The following is a 19,515-nucleotide window of genomic DNA, read 5'->3' on the forward strand; positions in this document are numbered from 1 at the left end:
CACCCCCTCACATACATGTATTTTGCCAACAGACCCTCTCAGAGTCTCCTCTCCTCCAGGCTGAAGAGACCCGGTTCCCTCAGTCTCGCCTCATACGGCATCCCCTGCAAACCAGCCACCAACCTTGTGGCCCTACGCTGCACTGACTCCAGCCTGGCTATATCCTTTCTGTAACGAGGGGCCCAAAACTGAGCACAATACTCCAGTTGCGGGCGCACCAGAGTTGTATAGAGTGGCAGCAATACCTCTCTCAATCTAGAAGCCACACTTCTGGCTATGCAACCAAGGGTGGCGTTCGCCCTCTTGGTCACCGCATCACATAGCTGGCTCATGTTCAGCCTGCAGTCGACCAGCACCCCGAGGTCCCTTTCACAGGTGCTGCTCTCCAGCCACTTGTCCCCTAACCTGGACTTATGACACCTATTCCTATGGCCCAAGTGCAAGACCTTGCACTTATCCACCTTGAACGCCATCCTGTTGTCTCCTGCCCACTCCCCTAGTCTGTCCCGATCCTTTTGGTTCTGGAGTACCTGCTCCTCAGTTGTGGCCACTGCCCTAGTTTTAGTATCATCTGCAAATTTGATCAGCAGACTGTTCACCCCTTCTTCCATGTCACTGATGAAAAGATTAAACAGGATCGGCCCCAGGACAGAGCCCTGGGGGACCCCGCTTGTCACTGGCCGCCGGGGACAAGATGATTGGCTGGCCACTGGGGAGCATGAGCCACGTCTAGATGGCCGGGGCCCCACGGCATGGTTGGCGGGCTGCAGCTGGTCACGGAGAGGCTGCGCACCGCTGAAGACACCTTGGGCGGGCCTGGCTTTCTTGCGGGGCAGGGCCACGCCTCAGTGGGGCTGGATTATCGTGCAGGCTGAGAAGGAGTGGGTCGGGGGCCCCTGAGCTTCACAACGTCTTGCGGGTGCCGTCTGCTCATTTCCCCCTTTCAAGTTGTCAGTTAAAGAGGCTCAGGCAGCACAAAGCCTTTGGTTTTCTGGAGCAGTCGAACGCCACTCTGGAGGAAATCGGCAGTTCGGATAGGCCGCATGCGTGCTTCGATTTGCCGCGCAAATGCAAACATGCGTCTCGGGTGGTCCATTAAGACTCTGAGCGGTGGTTCCGAACGGTGGTGAAGGGATGTGGGAGAGCCGCTGAGAGGGACCTCCGGACTGCACCACCCAGTCTCTCGCGCCCCCGGCCCAGCCTGGGTGCCTTCCGGTGCCCCACGCCCTTTCTAATGCCCCGATGCCTTGAGCTCAGGCCAGCTTCTTGCCCAGCGAGGTCAGAAGGTACCAAGATGACTTCTCTTATTCAGAAAATCAGTTGCCTTCTCAAGGGCAAGGGAGTCCAGATGAGGATCCAGCTCCGAAGGATGGCCTCTGCCTCTTGCCTTGGACGTCAGTGTTGTTTTTGCCGGCAGCTGAGCTGGGGGCCACACGGGCTGCCAGCCAACGCCCTTCCGGCAGTCACGGCCTTGGCAGGTTGTCCACAAACGGCAAACACACACTGGTGTTGGGGGGCCACGAGACCCTTTGGTTTGTTTTAGCTACTGCTGTGTCCCCTTCCCCTCAACTGGCCCTCCAGATGCGCTGGACTACAACTCCCATCATCCCCAGCTACGCCGCAGCAGGGAAGGCCAGTCTGCATGGACTGGCGACAGCGGTCTTTGGTGTTCTGGGAGGAGAGCCCTCCCACTGGACCCTGGCCCTCCGACAGCTTGCCTCGCAGCCCTTTCCTCCCCTTCACGCGTCCACGTGCCCCGGCCCACCTCACTGGCCACGAGGCTGGTGGCATTGGCCGCCTTTCCTCCCCTGGCCCAAAAGCGGGGGCCTCTCGGCAAAACATGCGGTTGGCGGGTTGCTGGGCCGCATTTCTCATCCAGCCGACAGCTGGGGGTCTGGGTAGATGAGAGACGGTGGCAGGCCCAAATGCTGGGCAGAGAGAAAATACGCAGCGCCATCCATGCCCAAGGGAATCCGATGCAGGCGGCCCAGAAAGCCATGAAAGAGACTGAGATCCCGGGCCGGGGGAAAGAAGGACTGACTGCCCTGAAACTGCAACAGGGCAGGTGCCCGCCAAACCTCCTCGGGAAGGCCGGTCCCCGAGCGGGGTGCCACCACGGAGCGGGCCCTCCTCCCGCAGCGCTGGCCTGGCTTCCTTCCGCAGGGCGCCCGGTGGAGGGCTCGAGCGGGTGCCTGGGGGAGGAGGCGTTCCCGAGCCGTCTGAGGATTTTGGGGCCCACAGCGAGCCTTTGAATGGGACTCAGGAGCTAAGTGGGTTTCAGAGCAGTCCTTGAGGCAGCTCCATGCGCAGCGCAGGCCAGCAGCCCCACGGGGGGGGGGGGCACTCCTGCGCGGAGGACTGTCACCAGCCTGCCTTTGCGCAGCGGCAGTGGTGTCCGCCTGGGCCGATAAAGGCGCTCATGGCCCCGGGCAGCGGCAATGGCTCCTGGACCCCACTGGGCCGCGTGCCTGGCTGTTTGGCAGAGGGGGGCCTTCCCTGGGGCTGACAGAAGCTCCACCTTCTCATCCCACCTGGGAAACAGTGCAGCACCCCCAGCAGCCAAGCGGTTGGGGGGCATCGGGGAGCAGGCGCCGTAAAGGCAAACGGTTGCCTTGGGGTGCCTGCTCTTGCCGTGGGGCAGCTGCGGAGGCCGTGGGGCACATCCCTGCACACGAGGCTCTCGGACGGGGCGGGAGCGCTGCGGGGTGGCGCGCTAGAGCTCCGGGCATGGCAGCCGCCTTCCCTGCTCGTTGGTCATTCCTGGGCCAGGTGCCGCCGCCCCTTCTTGCGGCCCGACTCTCCCCACCCGGACTGCCGCACAGCCGCGGGTGGTGGAGGGTCTCCGGGCAGCCCCTTCGCCCTTCTCCTCCTGACGGCTCAGAATGAACCGAGTGCGCTGAGATAATTTGCACATCCGGCCCGTCGGCGCCGCCCTGCCAGGGCCTGCTTTGGCTGTGCGGCCAGCTCTTGAGAGATTTGCGTTCTTTAGGAAAGCTTGCAGGGGGCCAAATGGTCCAGAACAGAGCAAAGTCATGAGCTGAAATTTCGGGGAGGGGAGAGGGAGGGGTGCCAACAGCTGCTGTCGCCTCCCAAAACGGACTTGCTGGCAGATGGGGGCTGGCCCTGCTCCGCAGCCCCCGCGGCTGCTTGGGCAGGGAGGCCAGGCCAGGCCAGGAGGCCAGGGAAGGGCAGGGCAGGGCAGGGGCTTCTCTGTGCTGGGCCCGCTCCATGAGCGCGCTCTCGTGAGGAAGCCAAAGGCTCGAAGGGCAGTGGAGGAGGGCGGTGCCGGCCGAAAGCTCCGGGGCCTGGAGGCGGCACTGCTGAGCACGTCCGTCTTTGACCTGCTGCCCTCTGGAGGCTTTGGGCAGTAGATCCCATCACACACACACAGCCCCCCCCCCCCCGCACCTCCCTCGGCCAGTGGGGATCCGGCCCCACGTGCCGGTGCCTGTCCTGTCCTGAGGGAGGGTGGGGAGCTCAGAGCAAGACGCGGCTCCTCTGGAGGGACCGAGCGGCCGTCAAGGACAAAGAGGGTGGCTGCGGCCCCCCAGTCTGGAGCGGTGGGAGCCCCTTGAGGTGGTCTTTACAGGGCTGCGCCATAGGACGAGCGGGGGTCCTCAAAGGGGCCCCCTGCACTCGGGTCAGCCTGTCGGGGTCTCACCGCTGGGAGGGCTGCTGTCTGCAGCCCTTGCCTCCGCTTGGTGTTTTAGGGTCCTGCTGTCTTGGAGGGTTACTTTCTCGTGCCCCTCAGGCCTTGTTCTGGCGGCACAGAGGCGAGGTGAACAGTGGGGCCATGCGCAAGCGGCTTGGCAGCAGTGCCCGGCCAGTGCCTTGCCCAGCACATCGGCTCCAGCCTGCCCGCGGGGCCCCGCTCACCCTGGCGCTCCCCAGACGCGTGGCAGTCTGAATGCAAGGGTGGCTGAGCCAGGTGCGCACCGGCTGCGTCCGGGAGCGCACAGGCTGCCCCTCCCCTGGCGCTGCCTGCATCGCCGGAGCATCGGGCTGCCACGCTGGCCGCGGGCACTGCTGCAGCCGTCCGCACTCCGCCGGGGAGGCCTCGAGGCAGCTCCCGGCGAGACGGAGCATCGGCGGGCCACCGAAAGCCTCCGTGCCGGGCGGGCGGGCGAGGTCTGGCTGGCATTGCCGATGGGGAGGCAGAGGGGCCGCAGGGCACGGCCAGGTGGGCCCCGCAGCGCAGGCCTCTTCCGGCAAGGCTGCGGCCACCGTGCTCATGCAGAGGGGCCAGGCTGCCCCCTGGGGTCAGTCCCCAACCCCCCAAGCATGGCCGCTCTCCCGTGGGTGTGCAGACAGCGCACACATGTGCGCGGCCGGTGTGGCAGCGTCACGTGCGCCCTTGCACCCGTGTCTCCTGTGCGACAGTTCACACAGACCAGCCGTTGGGGGCTGGACCAAGAGGATGGCGGTGGGCGGCCAGGCTGGAGCAGAAGGGCCCGATGCTGCTCCAGGACCCGCTGTGGTCAGCACCCGGCCCCCGCCCCTGCTGGGGGCTCTTCACACAGCCGTGCAGGATGCAGCCCAAAGGGAAGGCCCTGTGCCTCGCGAGGGCCCTTGCTGGCAGCTTCTGCCTTCGCCCGCAGCCTCCCTGCCCCGTGGCTCCCCCCTGGTGGAGGCGCCCTTCTAGATGACCCCAAGCGGTTGTGGGGTGCAGCTTTCTGTTGTGGCGGGCTGGAACTTGGGAGTGCTCCTCGACCTGGAGCTTTCACTGGAAGCTCAGGTGACAGCGGTGGCAAGGAGCGCTTTCCTCCAGCTTCGGCTGATCCATCAGCTGCACCCCTACCTGGAGTACGACTGCCTGGACAGTGACACACGCGTTGGTGACTTCCCGCCTTGACTTCTGTAACGCGCTCCATGTGGGGCTACCCTTGAAGACGGTCCGGATACTTCAATTGGTTCAAAATAGAGCCGCCAGGCTGCTGACGGGGACTGGACGTTATGTTCACATGACTCCAGTCCTCCGTCAGCTTCACTGGCTTCCCATTGAAGTCCGGGCCCAATTCAAGGTGTTGGTAATGACCTATAAAGCCCTAAACGGCTTGGGTCCTGGCTACCTGAACGAGCGCTTACGTCCGTATATGCCCAGCTGCCCCTTGAGATCGGCGGGAGAGGCCCTTCTCCGGGAACCCTCCGTGAAGGAAATTAGGAGGGTAAGTACCCGGAGGAGGGCTTTCTCTGCGGTGGCGCCCAATCTATGGAATGTGCTCCCCAGAGAGGTCCGCCTGGCGCCGTCGTTATTTGTTTTTCGGCGCCAGGTGAAGACCTTTTTATTTAAGCATCATTTTAATTGTTAATATTATGCTTATTTTATCTGGCCAGGGCTACTTATTTTATATTGTTATTTCTTGTATTTTAACTTTATGTTGTGAGCTGCCCGGAGGCTTCGGCGAATGGGGTGGCATAGAAATGTTTTAATAAATAAATAAATAAATAATAAACTGTGGGGGCCTGGAGCTCCGGGGCAGCCGGGTGGGCAGCTGCAAAGCCCAGGAACTGCCCTTGCCGCCCCGCTTGCCTGGGGGACGCCGGCCCAGCTCGAGCCCCCTTTCTCGCCCGTGCAGGTGGAGCTGACGGACGGGACGTCCCACATCATCACGGACGCCTACGCCGGCAAGGAGTACATCATCCAGGTGGCCGCCAAGGACAACGAGATCGGCACGTGGAGCGACTGGAGCGTGGCCGTCCACGCCACCCCCTGGACTGAGGAGCCCAAGCACCTCACCACAGAAGCCCAGGGAGCAGGTGAAGGAGCGGGGCGGCCCCGTCGGCTGCGTCCTGCGGAGGAGGAGGCCTGGTCCTTGGGAGCCGCCACAGCCCCGCGTGGCCTGAGCCCCGTCCCCCGAGGGAGCCCGCTCCACCCTTCCCAGCCGCCCTCTTTCCTTGGCCTGCGCAGCACCCGTCTTTCACCGATGGAGCATCTTCCGCCCCTCTCAGCCTCCGCCCCCCAGAGATGGGGCGCCCTCCGTACATGCAGAGCCCCACCCTCGCTGACGGGGCCCCGCACGGAGTCCCACCGGCAACTGGGCAAGCTGGCGGGGTGTCCAGGAGGGGAGAGAGGGGAGGTGACGGCTGGGCGGGGTCTTCGGCATCCCCCACGAGCCGTGAACCCCCCCCCCGGCCTCTTTCTTGCGGGGGCTCAACCTGAGAGGAGAAGCAGAGGCCGGAGGAGCTGCCGGGCAGACGGCCCAGAGCTGCCACCCGTGGCGGCTCGTGGGACGGTCGCACTGGAAGGGGCCAGAGGGCCCCCCCTGCTCGGCTCAGGACCCCACACGCGAGCGTCCCTGACCGGCGGTGCCGCCCTCGCTCCTTGGCTCCGTGGCTGCTCCGTGGCTGGCCGGACTGGGGGCGGTGGCTTGGCGTGGGGCCCTCAGCCCCCCAGAAAACAGGTTCCGGGCACAAGCCGCATCCTAGGGGCCTTGCCGCCACTGATGCGCTGAACAAGGGGGGCGGGCGGCCCCTGGGGTGTGCCGGCGAGGAGGAGCCTGAGGGAGAGAGCCTGAAGGCTCTCACAGCGAGGAAGGCTGGGCCCTCCTGCCGGTCGCCCAGAGTGCGGGGCACGGGACAACGGGTCTCAGGCCCCCGGACAGCCAGGGTGGTGCGGCCACGGAGCCCTTGGCCCGGGGGGCTTGGCCTCTCCCGCCTGGGGGACACGCAGGAGGCAGCCAGGCGGCCACGAGAGGGGTCGTTCCGCCTGGGCTCCTGCTCCGAGCAGTGGGTTGGACCCCGTGGCCCCTTCCAGCTGTCCTATTCCATGGTGCTGGGCCAGGGGGCAAATGACCTCATCCTTCCACTGGAGCGGAGTAGGGCTGTGCGGGGCACCTCCTCTAGATCCCCCGGGCTCGGCTCCCTGGGCTCCAGTCCACTTGGCAGCCCCTGAGCCTGAGCTGTGGGCTCCCCAGCCAGTGCTTGTGGGGTGCTCCCCAGGAATGGAGCCCCACATGCTGAACAACCAGGGCCTTCTGCAGGCAAGGTGGGGGTGGGGGGCTCTGCCCCTCAGCTGCAGCCCCTCCCCTCAGGAGGAGGGACCCGTCCTCCTGAGAGGATGTGGGTTGAGATGGATAAATGGAGCCTCCACGTCCAGGGACAGTATACCTCTGAGGATGGAGACCTGGGAGGCCATCCTTGGGTGCGGAGGCAGGAGGCTGGGCCAGAGGGACCTTGCGCGATCCCGCTTGGCCGGCTGGTGCGCCAAGCCCTCTTGCCTCTCCGGGCCGGATGGGCCAGCGCCCAGTGGCCCTGCCGGCCCGGGCCAGCCTGGCAACATGTGCTCCAGCACCAGGCTTTGCAGCAGCGTGGCAGGGACCCCGCGAGCAGGGAAAGCCGCAGAGTTAACGCCACGCCATTTCTAGGAAAGAGCTGGGCTCGTGTCCAAGCGCATAACGCGGCATCAGCCGGCGGCTTCCCAGAAAGGAGCCGTGCAGCCCCCGGGCGGGTCCCCCCGGCTGGCACCACCCCACGCAGGGCTGGAAAGCGGAGCGAGGACCCTGGCCGCGACTGGGAAGGGGCTGGGAGAGGCGCCAAAGTCCCGGGGGTCATCTGGCCCTGCACACACACGGGGGGGGGGTGCAATTTATCAGCACGGCGGCCTGTGCGAGGCAGCCAGTTCCAGCATGCGCAGAGACCGGCTCCGAGGCGCCGCCACACCGCTGCCGGGGCAGCACGGGCCCTGGACCCGGAGCCGGGGCAGCCAACCCAGCCTGGCTGGCCCAACCCTGCAGCCTTTCCCACCTTAGCACCCCCCCCCCCGTTCCATTCCAGCCAAGCAGGCGAGCCGGACCCGCACTTCAGATGCCCCACTGGGCTGTCGGGGGCACGGAGGCCTCTCTGGGAGGTCCACCTGGAGACTGGCCCGAGCCCCCGGTGAGCTCTCACGCTTCAGGTCCGGCAGGCAGGATCAGGCCCGGGGATTGTGACTGGTGCGCTGCGGCACGGGGGCCTTGGGGCCAGGTCTGTCCCGGGGCGCTTCGGACCCTCCGCCAGCAGCGTTGTCTGCAGAAGTCCCGGCGGCTGCGGCTGCGGAGCTTCCCAGTGACCGCATCCCCGGCCAGCCGGCTGTCTGCAGGGGGAGAGACCGAGGCAGGGAGGCTGCCCAGCCGCTCCAAGCGGAGGGAGAGGCAAACCCGGGAAGGTGCCTGGTGCCAGCCAGACCCGGGGCCGCTGCGCCCACTCGGCCAGCCTCCTCCCCACGTGGGGGCTTGTGTGGGGGCTCTTTTCCTCCACCTGCCGCCTGACCTTTCCTCCCGTTTCTTTCTTAACCTGAGCTGCCACTGTCTGAGCTGGGCCTTTCAGTATCGGTTTGTCCCTGGGATGTGTTGCCGGTGAGACTCCTTTCAACGTGGCAAGAGCTGAGCTGCAGGTGGTGGGGAAGGAGCTATCCCCCCCCCACCCGGCTTTGCCCTTGTTTGCAGCACTGCCCCGAAAGTACAAAAGCCCCAGGAGGGGCACTTTGGCAGTGCGTGGGGCGCCCAGCGTCCGTTCTGCGGCCCTGCGGTGCCCAGGGGCTTCGCAGCACTTCACCTTCTCCCTGGGAAGGGGTCCGTCCGTGGCCCCAGCCAGCCAGCCAGGGGCCTGATGCCGGGGGATCCGCCTCAGGGTGGCGGAGCAGCAGCGGGGCAGATCGCCGGCTTGCAGCTTGAACGTTCGCCCCACTCTCATCGCAAAGCTCCTTCTGCCTTGAGCCCGTGTCAGATGGCAGGTTCTGGGGGGGGGGGGGGAGGGTAGTTTCCTTCTGCCTGGGCTTCTGTATTTTTTGCAAAACTACCCATAGCTTGTGCACATCTCTGAAATGCATAGCAGGACCCCGTCCCAACTGCCTCACTTAACCACGGTTGGCCGTGGCCCTCCACATTTGCTGGGCTTGGGGATGCAGGACCTTGGCAAATGTCGAAAACCATGAATATCTCTAAAGAAAAAACACAAATATTCCTGGCGGGGGGCAGCAAATATCTCTAGTCAAAAAAAGCAACTCTCTCTAGAGCCTTTGAGCCCACGGAGAGAGAAAGCACGGGAGGGCGGCTCGGCTCGCACCAAGCACGGTGTCCCCAGACACAGTTCCTAGAGGCACTTGCGTTGTTCTGCTTCCGTGGGCTCCCTGCGCCCCCAACCCCACAAAGGGGGAGGGCTGCCTATGCAGGATTTAGTGCTTGCTCCTATCTGTGGTTTCCGGCATTCTCTGGGGGGCTGTGGATTTGGGGGTCCTACCATGCACATTCCTCTCCCATTGATGAGAGCATATTTATGTGCATTTTTCAAAAGTGTGCATTTTGGGGATGTGCAGGCTTCCGCCACGGAGGTGCTGAGCCCAGAAGGTGCGGACTGGTGGAAAAGAACTGGAGCAGTCAGCATTCTCGGACACCCTTGGGAAGCAGCGGCGCTCTCGAAATCCCCTCCCCCGCCTCTGAATCGGGGCGCCCCCAAGGGAGAGAAGGCCCTGCAGGGCAGGCCCACGCGGCCCAGCGGTTGTGCGAAAGGCATGCCGGGCCCCGGCTCGGTCGGGCGTGTAGGAAGTGCAGTCAAAACGATGATCGGTGGCAACGCAGCTATCATCTCGGCACACACCAGGAAAGACAGCCTGTTGAGGCAAAATAACAAGACATTCGCTGTGATTTTTCTCAAAGAAATGACGGAAAACATCACGGGTGGAAGGCAGGCGGGCAGGGCGGGCGCTGGGCCGGCGTGGTCTCTCCCGCGGTCGCAGCCTGCCCCCTGCTGGCCGCCGCCTGAACGCGCAGTCGCTAGAGGACCCGGCCGCCTTTGGCTGGGATGCCGGGGTGGCCAGGGCCTGCAGTCTCATCCCCGCAGCAAGGAGAGGCCACACGGGATGGGGCCGTCTTCAAACATCCAAAACCCAAACGAAGGCGGAGGGGCACGTCTGCGCCTCAGCCCCACAGAGGAGCGGGAAAGCCCCGGGTTGTCGCTCGGCTGCTCCACGCAGGATGGCGAGATTTAATACAAGCCAGGAGGTCCTCTTGCGTCCTGGGTCGAGACGCGAGCACACGAAGCGCTTCCCCAGCAGCCAGGATGGTGCGATGCGCACCTCGGGGGCAGCTCGGCACCTCGTCCCCCGCTTGGGCCTCCCTGAGCTGGGGCCTTCGGGAAGACAGGTGCACTCACTCGGGTGCGCTCGCTCGGGGGCTGGAGGGGAGCGAGGATGGCGCGAGGCTCTGCACACCTGCCGGCACAAGGCATCCGGATCACCGCGTGGAGGTCCTGCCGGATGTGGAATGAACGGACAGAGCGGAAGGCACCGGAGGAGAAGGTGGCCGCTGCAGCAACGCCAGTCCAAAGCAGGGTGGAGGGGATCCCGAAACCCACCGGAGCTCGTGCACACTGCCCGGCACGGGCCCCTCCACACGCCCCCCGAGGCAGGAAGCCGCTCTTTCATAAGAGCCATAGATCATTCTCCCCGATGTCAAATCACTTGCTCCTGTGGGAGGGGAGCCACGTCTGCCAACCCCGACGGAGCGTGTGGCCAGCCGTCCGGAGCTGGAGCGCTCGTGTTGCCGCTCACGCAGCCCCGCTTGAAGGCGTGCGCACCTGGGCAAGCGTGCCTGCGGAGAGAGCGAGCGCAGGATGCTGGAGATGGTGGGCCCCGAGGAGAGGCCGCCATGGCAGAAAGGTCCGGCTGCCCACCAAAGCCACCGGCGGGGTGCCCGGAGCAGTGGCACAGACGAGTGCCAGGGAGGGAGCCCGTCACAGGGTCTGGATCCGAGGCCGAGGCTCACACACCACAGGAGGAGAGGCCAAAACTGCAACAAAGCCAGAGGAAGAGGAACAGTGGGTGGCGCTCCGGGATGGAAAGGCCAGGAGGCTTGGGCCAAGGAACAGGAAGCAGCCAGGACGGGGCAACGAAAAGGAAGTGAGAAAAACCAAGCAGGCCGCTTGGATGCCAGTCACCCAGCAGGCGATCCAGGACGACCGGGCAAGTGACGCCCAGGCAAGATGACGCCCAGACGCCTCCAGCGCCCCTCTGCACCAGTCCAGGCTGAAGGGGTGTGTGGGGGACAGGCACCCGCGGAAGGGGAACGGGGAGCTGGGAGCGCCCCCCGTGCTGGGCTTCCTGCCCCAGAGCGCAGCAGGCTGTGCTGACCAGCCATGGCAGCCAGCGGGAACAGCAGCACCAGCAGAACCCTCAACGGAAGAAATGGAAGGGGCGCCTGCCGGGGGGGCAAGGGGGGCACCGCCCTCTCACCTGCCCCCAGTGCCAGGTGTGCTCGGGCCTCTGAGCCTGCCTGGGCGGCACTTGGGGCACGTGGGGTGCAACAGGCCTCCGGACCCAGCACAGGGCAAAGGGGGGCTACGCAGCCGGGCACTTTGCCAACAGCCTTTCCTCAAAGGCCTGCAGGGAGATGCTTGCCCAGGCGTGGGGAGAGCTGGGGTGCGCCCGCAAGCCCAGGTGGCATTTTTACGCAGAGGGGCTCCTGGGTGTGCGCAAGCAGGAGACAAACCACTCGCTCAGGTGCAGCTGTGGGGACCCTGAAGGAAGCGGCAAGGCCCCGGCACGCGGGGCAGGGGCCGGCTGGACGTCTCCAGGGACCACGCCAAGCGAGGCCCAGGCCCTTGTGCAGGGCGAGGGAAAGCAGGTGAGCAGGAGGATTCTGGGCAGCGACCGAGGAAAAGGCGACTGGCTTGCATCGGGAGCAGGGACTGACCCGGGAGAACTCTCTGATCGGCTTGAGATTCCGATCCTAAGGAAGGTCGCGGTGTTTCCTCCGCCAGGTCACGGGCTCCACAGACCCCCGGGGTGCTCCACACTCACAGGACCCCGTGTGGGAGCAGCGCAACACGGAAGACCCCCAGCGGAAATGGGCCCAGGGAACTCCTGCCCAGCCCAGGCAGCGCGGAGCAGCCATGGAAGAGCGCCTGACCCTGGCGCCCACGACGCGCCGCGTGCAGCTGCAGCGCACGGGGCGCTGCGCAGGCCATTTGCGGAGCGAGAGGGGCAGCCTGGTACGGCAAGGCCTGGAAGCTGAAGCCGCAGCCCCACAGGCCCACATGAGGGCTGGCTTGGGGCCGGGGGAGCGCAGACCCCAGGAGCATGCGCAGGAGCTCTCCCGGACGGCAGGCAGCACGAGGCAGCGGCCTGCGATCGACCGAGCAGAATACACGTCGTCCACTCAAGCGGGCCAGGTGCACCATGGAGGCAGAAGAGGCACGAGGCGCTCTCCAGCGCGGGAGGGCCGTTCAGGCGCCAAGCACGGGGCGGGGGGAGGCTGCGGGAGGAGGGCCTGCCGAGGCAGGATGCTGCCCACCAGAAGCACGCCTGTTGGTGGCCCGTGAGAGCTCTTGCGAGAGCCCGTTTCTGGCGCCTGCGAGCAGAGGGGCCTTCTGCGGGCTCCTCCCCGTGCGGCCGAGAAGGGGAGCTGCAGAAACCGACCCTGCTTGGGGCCCGCCGCCTGAACCTGCCGGCCGGTGGACAAAGGGGAGCTCGCCTCCTCCCTCCCTCCGTCTCTTCCTGTGACGCCTCCTTGATGTGGATCGTGGTTCCGGCGCTTTCCCCTGCCTTCTTCTCCAGGCGTACTTTGGTTTGAGTGGCTCAGCGGTGACGACGGCGGCAACCGCTTCCCGGACAGGGTCCGCGTTCCCCCGCCACAGGGCGGTGCCTGTGCCTTTGCTTTCGCGGCCTTGCCTGGCACCGGCTGCACGTGGAGCTGCCCTGCGGTGACGCTCTGAGCAAGTGCGGCTCTGGCACGTGGCCCCGCGGTTTTGCCTTTGGCGGCAGAGAGGTGCATCCTGCCTCCCCTCGAAGGGGCCTAGGGCAGCGCACCCGATTCCTCTCCTCTCCCCGCTCTCCAGGGTGGCCCTGCAACAACCCTGCGAGGCAGGCTAGGCCCAGAGCCAGCGCCCAGCCCCAAGTCGCCTCGTGACCAAGGGGGGCTGGAGCCCGAGGCCGCTCAGTCCAGCCGCCCAGCCTGTGCCCCCACCAGCGCTCCAAAGCAGAGGCGCAAGACTCCCAGTGCTGCAGCAGCGCTCAGCTGGCATGGAAAGGACGTGCAGCTGGGGAGAGCAAGCGGGGCTGGGGGCAGGTGGCCCGGGGCGCAGGCCTCTGGCAGGGAGCGTGGCCACCCCGCCCAGACACGTGGGCTTGGGCCTCGCCTCCCCAAGCCGCCCCTGGGCGCCCCTTCTCGGGGCTCGCTCAGGAGGCCTCCTCAGCACCGCCCTCCTCACAGTGGCTCAGCATCAGGGCCCCTCCTGCGTTGGGCAGAGGGCGGCCCCGGCCCCGGCAGGGCATCCCGGGGTGGCGGTGCGCCTGTGGACCGGGCAGCCTGCCCGTTCCTGGGGGCTTTGGCGGGGGTGCAGGATGCTGCCCCACGCCCAGAGGGATGCTTCTGCCGGCTGGGGGCCTGTGCTCCGGGCCTGGGAGGGGGCGCCCTTCCCTCTCCTCACCCTGCCAGGCTCCCAAGCCCGGCACATCACGCCACGGCTGCCCGTTCGGAGATGGGAGGGCCGCAGCGTGGCAGGGGAGCCCCGGTTTGCGCCCAGCAGGTCGGCCAGGGTCGCGGGGAGACGAAGCCTTGCGGGAAACCCTGTGGAGCCAGTCCGGCCAGACGCTCCAGGGCCAGGCGGGCAACGGGCCTGGGCAGGAGGGGGCGGCTTCCCAGCGAACCCTTGTCCAGCACAGGGCCGGAACTGGGTGGGATCTGAGCTGCCGCCCAGCCGTTCCCCGGCCTGCGAGCACCTTGCCCAGAGCTTTGCGCTGCGGGCTTGGCGCTCCTGCAGCACCGTTGCAGCCCTGATCCGGCAAGAAGCGCCTGTCTCCAGAGCCAGGCAAATACTGGAAGGCTGCAGGGAAGCCTCTGGGCTGAGCAGCGGGGGGGTGGGGGGCGGGGGGGCGGTGTTTTCTCCAAAAATGTGTAGACCACGTGTCCACACCAGGGAGCCTCCCTGGCACCCCTGTGGCTTCTGGGGGGGCAGGCGTTGTGCAGGCAGGCTGGGGTCCCCGCACTGCCTGGTGGAGAAACAGCAGCTGCGCCCAGCGGGTCCCTTCCAGCCAGCAGCCACCCCCCGCACCAGGGCCCGGCGTGACCCCCTGGGGCCGGCGCCGCAGAGCAGGGGGATGCCCGGCACTAACCCTCTTCGCCTCCCCTGGCAGAGACCACCACGGCCAGCACCTCGGCGTTCGTGGTGCCCCCCACCACCCGGATTGACAGCTCCGACGAGGCAGGCAGTGACGGAGCCGCGGCGCTCTCGGTGCTGCTGGGCCTGCTGCTGGGCCTGTGCGGCATCCACCTTATTTAGTGAGTATGTGCCGTGGGGAGATGTGGGGCGGGATGGCGGGGCAGGAGGACAGCTGCCGTCCCCGCCGCGCCCGCTCGACGCCACCCCAGGGCGTGTGTCGCACGTCCCCTCCCCAGCCTTTGGGGCGCCCTGCCGTGTCTTCTGGCTGCCCCCTTCGCTCAGAGCGTTGTGGGGCATCGTCCTCCTCTGCCAGCTCTCCACCGCCGCCCTAGTGCCGGGCTGGCTGTGCCGCACCTGCGGACTGGCCGAGGCAAAGGGCCTGAGAACGGCCCGGCACACGGGCCCCGGCGGGCATGAGCCGTGGGGCCGCAGCAAGACAGGCTGCGGCCCTCGAAAGCAGCCCACGACTTCGCCCCGGTGGCTTTTCCACTCCAGTTGCAGGCAAGGGAAGCCCAGACGTGCCCGCTGGCACGGCTGCCAGCCGCTTTCGCCCACCGTGTCCCCACCCAGCTGAGGGTCTTTTTCCCCCTTTGGGAACAGGGTGCATTTCTGATTGGGAAAAAATGCTCCCTCAAAATGCCCCCTTCCCCCAAAAGCGGAGGTGTGAAGCTGTGCAGAGGGAGTGCGCATTTGGACAGGTGAGCCTCTTTGAGCACAAACGCGAGCTTAGGAAATGGCAAACTTTTCGTGCGAATTGCACTGCCGCTCGCCTTTGTGAGCAGGACAAGCCTGCAAGATTTCCGAACCGGAAGACAATTCCCAAACATCCCTCTGGAAGCCGGTTACATTTGCCGTTCCGTGCCTGTCGTGGAGAAGCCACAGCCCCGCGCTGCGCGGAGTCTCTCCTTCCGGGCAGCGCACCGCGAGCGAGGCCCTCCCTCAGCCCTCTCTTTGCCCGCAGACGCGGCCTCGGAGCCCACCGTGGAGGTCACCAACTCGCCGGAACGTCTGTCTTTGCTTCTGTTTTGCACATGGTTGGAAGGACGTTGTCACGTTTCTCTTCATTGGTTCACTTCCGGGAAGGACGAGTCCTGTAAACACAGAGGCCCCCCGGCCGTCCCCACGCACCCGCCGCCCTCCCCGTTCCTCCACCTTCCCCGCATCGAAAGCTGGACCGAGGAACCGTCGAAGGACGAGGAAAGGCCCTCGCACAAAGCAGAAGGACACGGACCGACCAGGGCGCAGGCGGGGAGACGGCAGGCGTCCCACCGGAGCCCGGCGGGGGCAGTGGGAGCGCCCTCTGGCCTGGCCGTGGGGCTCGGACCACACAGCCCAGCCACCATGCCAAAGATGCTGCCCCAGCCCACTCCGCGCCCGCGGTGCCCGGCGGCCAGAGGTGGGCACGTGCCGGGCGGGACGGCAGGGCGGGGCAGCCTGAGCCTCGGCCCCATGGAGGGGGCAGCCCACGACGCCCCCCCCCCGCCACTGCTGCTGCTACACCCCCCGACTGTGCCCTCTGCCAGCACAGCAAGGACAAGGGACGGGGCCCCCGGCGTGCCGCTGCAGCCCCCACAGGCCAGGGAGCCGCCGGGCGGCTGCGCACCAAGAGCGGGACGGGTGGCCCTCGCCTTTTTCAAGACGCCGCCTGCGCCCGGACTTCACAGCTTCCCTTGCCTCCCGGACTGAAGCGAGGGGTGGTCCTGGCAGCCGCCCCCTCTCCGTAGCCGTGCCAGCGCCGAGCAGCCGGGGGACCGCGGCGGTTGGTGCCGGCCGCCCTTGCGGAGGGCGTGGGGTGGCCGGGAGGGACCGCAGCCATGCCGGCCGGCCTGCCCGCCTCCCCTCCGGTCCTCGCCCCCTGCCCCGGTCCTGTTTTGTAGCGCCCGGTCCCCTTTCCCCGTCCCCCTGGTTCAAAGTGCAGTCTTTAATACCGTGCGTCCTATTATTCCAAATGATAAATACGCTGTATTTGAACTTTTTATAGATGTATATACAAAATTTTAAAATCTGTCTCTCTCTCTCTCACACACACACACTCTGAGGAGAAAAAAACAGAGGGTAAGGCTGCTCATTAAATGTGACCATTTCATTACGGCTTGTGTGAATTTGGAGTTTGTTTTAGGGCTCAGGAGCCTCCCAGACAGAAGCGGCCGCCTGGCCAAGCTGCCTGGGTGGGACGTGGGCGCGAGGGCCTGTGCTGGGCAAGCTGCTCAGAGAGGCTCGATTTGGGGGACGGAGCAGCCGAGGGGTTCCCTGCCCACCCGAGACAGCCAAGGGGGCAGGCCTGGAGCGGCAGCCTTGGCGACTGCCCGCTTTGGGAATCGGCTCCTGCTTGCAGGCAGAAGGTGGCCCTCCCCACAAGCAGCCCTGGGGTCCCAGCGTGGGGGGGTGAATGCGCCCCCCTCCTCCTGGGCGCAGTGACGTGTCCTGCGTTGGACACGTTCAGGTTCGCGCCCAGGCTCACCCCAGGCCCTGTGTGCCGGGCACCGCTCAGCAGGGTGAGTTGCCCCCCGGAGGGGCTGGGGGGGTCAGGGCTGGGGAAGGACGGTGCACTGCCGCAGCCACTGCCCCTGTGGCGCATGGGCTCCTTCCCTGCGTGGCCTCGGCTTCTTTCCCCGGGACTTCCGCAACCTCTGCGTCGCCACGTCCCGGCACAGGACGGTAGGGTGTTGCCCGGCCTGCAGGCCCCTGCCCCAGCCCTGTGCCGCGGAGGCGACGTCGGCCCCAGGGCTGAACTGCGGCGTGAACGGATCTCGCTCTCAAACCCCACGGGGCAAAGCTGCAAGTGGGTTTCGCCACCGTTTCCCCTCCAGCGGCGCCGCTTTTTCTTCACTTCCAAAGGAGACCCTTGTGGTCAGGTTGGAGGGCGCACGCTTTCCAGCCATCCCCTGAAGCTCCCGCCGGGCCAGAGAAGGGCCTGGGGCCGCTGCCGAGGGGGCACAAGCGGGCCTTTCAGAATGGGGACTCGGACCCGGGGGGCGAGATGCCACGTGCCCCAGTAAGACCTTGGAAGCGAGCACAAATGTTGCCCACCTTGCCGGCCAGGCGGAGCGGAAGAGCGGCTCGTCGGAGGCCTGGCGTGGCCTCTCCCGCTGAGTTCATTCTCTGATGGGAGAGGGGGTCCATTGGCCCTGGGGGGGGGGTCCAGCCGGGGGCAGGCCGGCGGCTCACGAGATGAGCACGCGGCTCGCTCAGCAGGCAGACGACAAGCGTGATGGCTGGCTTGTGTGTCCACACGCCGGGTTGCTCTCCCGGCTCCAGTGCAGTGGCCGGCCAGTAGCCCCAGTGGCTACCCGGGGCTGCAAAGGGCCTTGTCAGGCGGGTCCCAGGCCCAAGTCGGGAGCGAGGGCTGACTGGCAAGGCTGCTCCTGCTTCAGGGCCACCGGCACGGCCCCCAGAGCCTGGGAGGGGCTCGCCACCCAGCTGGCCCCCGTCACGTGCGGCGAGGGGCCGGCTGCCATCCCCAGTCCATGGTGGGCAGCCGCTAGCCCTGGCAGTGCCCGCGGGAAGGGCCCCTGGATGGCCCCCGTGGCGAAGGGGGAACTCCCCTGCCACTCCGCCGCGTTCTTTTCCCTCCCACCGATGAGCACTACAATGTTAACGGCGCAATAAATTCTGCGCCAGGCCCTAATTAATTCCTAATCCCGACTTCCTGAGCCCCTCTGCGGGAGGGGAGGGCTTTGCTGAGGGGCCCTGGACAGGAAACATCCCTTTCCCCGGCTCCGGGGGAGTCCCTGCAGCTTCCTCGGGCCAGTGGGAAAGGCCCCCGTGCGAGCCAGTGGCCCGTTGCCCAGGCCTGGAGAGTGTCATTGCTCTGTCGCCAGGAAGGCCCCCTCCTCAGTCGTCCCAGCGAGCGGCGAGAGAGGGGGCTGCCCTGTTTCTGCACACGTACCCTCCGGAAAAGGTGCTCTGAGGAGGGCCACAGACAGGTCAGCCCCCAGCCCAGCTCCCACGGCGGTAGGGGCGGCAAGGGAGTGCCTGGAGGCCACCCTGCCCTGCCCCCCGTGGACCGGAGCAGGCGACCCTTCCCAGGCCAAACCATTCCAGACGCCGACCCAGACGTAGCAGATCCCCTGCACTCCTCACTCGTCAGACCTCGCCTGGAAGGCTGCATGCAGGTCTGCCAGCACGATTTAAGAAAGATGCAGGTAAATCAGAAGGGGTCCAGCAGAGGGCAACAAAAATGATCCAGAGTATGGAAACCCTGCCCCGTGAGGAGAGACTGGGAGAACTGGGCATGTTCAGTCCTGAGAAGAGAAGACTGAGGGGGGACACGGTGTCCCTCTGCAAGTCCCTCCAAGGCTGCCACAAAGAGGAAGGCCAAGATCTCTCCTGGCCAATCCCAGAGTGCAGGACACGGAATAATCAAGTCAAGCTGCAACAACCCAGGTTCAGGCTGGACATCAGGAAGAGCTTCCTCACTGCCAGGGCCCTACGGCAGTGGGACCAGCTGCCTGGGGAGGAGGGGGGCTCTCCCACACTGGAGGCATTCAGCAAGGAACCGGGGAGCCCTCTGAGAGGGATGATGGGACTTGGTGTCCTGCACCAGCAGGGGTTGGACCCAGTGTCCTTCTTGGCCCCTTCCAACTCTACTATCCTATGATTCCATGATAAGTGCACCTTGTCTGGCTGGAAGGGAAGTTGGAAGCCCCCCTTCTCACACTGCACTCCACCGTTCCAGTCCCAGGCAAAAAGGGCCACGAGCCAGAGGTTGCGGATGGAGAAGCACAGCCCACGATGCTTCACCTCCTGGCATGCAGAAGACCCTGGGGCCGCGCCCCAGTCCAGGGGGATGTTGAGGCCCCGGGCTGGCAAGAGCCTCTCCCCCGCAGGCCTGGACCGCTGCCAGTGACAGGGGCCCGCACCCAGCCAGATGGACCAGTGGCTGGACTCCAGGGAGACGTCTCTCCCGCATGCGCCCTGGTGGAGCTTCACGCTGTGTCGGGGCCTGCAGCACCAAGTCAGGGCTTCCGGGGGGCTCAGACTTGGGGGGCCGGGGCAGCTGCAGCAGTCACCAAAGGCGAGCAGCAGACATACCGTTTGAGAGACGATGTATTGCTGCTGTGCTTCAAGCTCGCCATTGTATTCTCTGATGTACTCACATCTCACCGAACCTCTGCAGATGCTTCCAGGAGGTACCAAGAGCTGCATAAACCCCACCCACCAAAGAATCCGCACAGCGAAGCCGCCATCTCCGACCACGACCCGTATTCTGGCAGAGGCCGGCTGTGGCCATCTGGAACCTGGCTCAGAGCGGGCTTGCTTGCTCCTCCAGAGTCTGGAGAGGAGCAAGGCCAGCCCGGAGCCTTGGCGCGGCCGGGGACGGAGTTCAGCTCGGTTCGGCCAGACGTCCAGCCCCTCCGAACATTCCACTCGGCGTTCCTT

General features: G+C 66.0%; 1 protein-coding gene across 2 annotated transcripts in view; it reads left to right on the forward strand.

Moving 5' to 3' along the window:
* CNTFR (ciliary neurotrophic factor receptor) overlaps nt 1–16,222 on the forward strand; it is a 247,450-nt gene extending 231,228 nt beyond the window's left edge. For both annotated transcript variants that reach the window (XM_044444044.1, XM_044444045.1), the window contains exons 7-9: nt 5,577–5,757; nt 14,108–14,252; nt 15,095–16,222. In XM_044444044.1, coding sequence (XP_044299979.1) covers nt 5,577–5,757; nt 14,108–14,252; nt 15,095 — 327 coding nt within the window. In that variant the 3' untranslated portion in view covers nt 15,096–16,222. The remainder of the gene's footprint in view (nt 1–5,576; nt 5,758–14,107; nt 14,253–15,094) is intronic.
* Nucleotides 16,223–19,515: the final 3,293 nt, after the last annotated feature.

The sequence above is a fragment of the Varanus komodoensis genome, unplaced genomic scaffold (assembly GCF_004798865.1).
Source record: "Varanus komodoensis strain SLA01 unplaced genomic scaffold, ASM479886v1 scaffold43, whole genome shotgun sequence".
NCBI classification, from domain to species: Eukaryota; Metazoa; Chordata; class Lepidosauria; order Squamata; family Varanidae; genus Varanus; species Varanus komodoensis.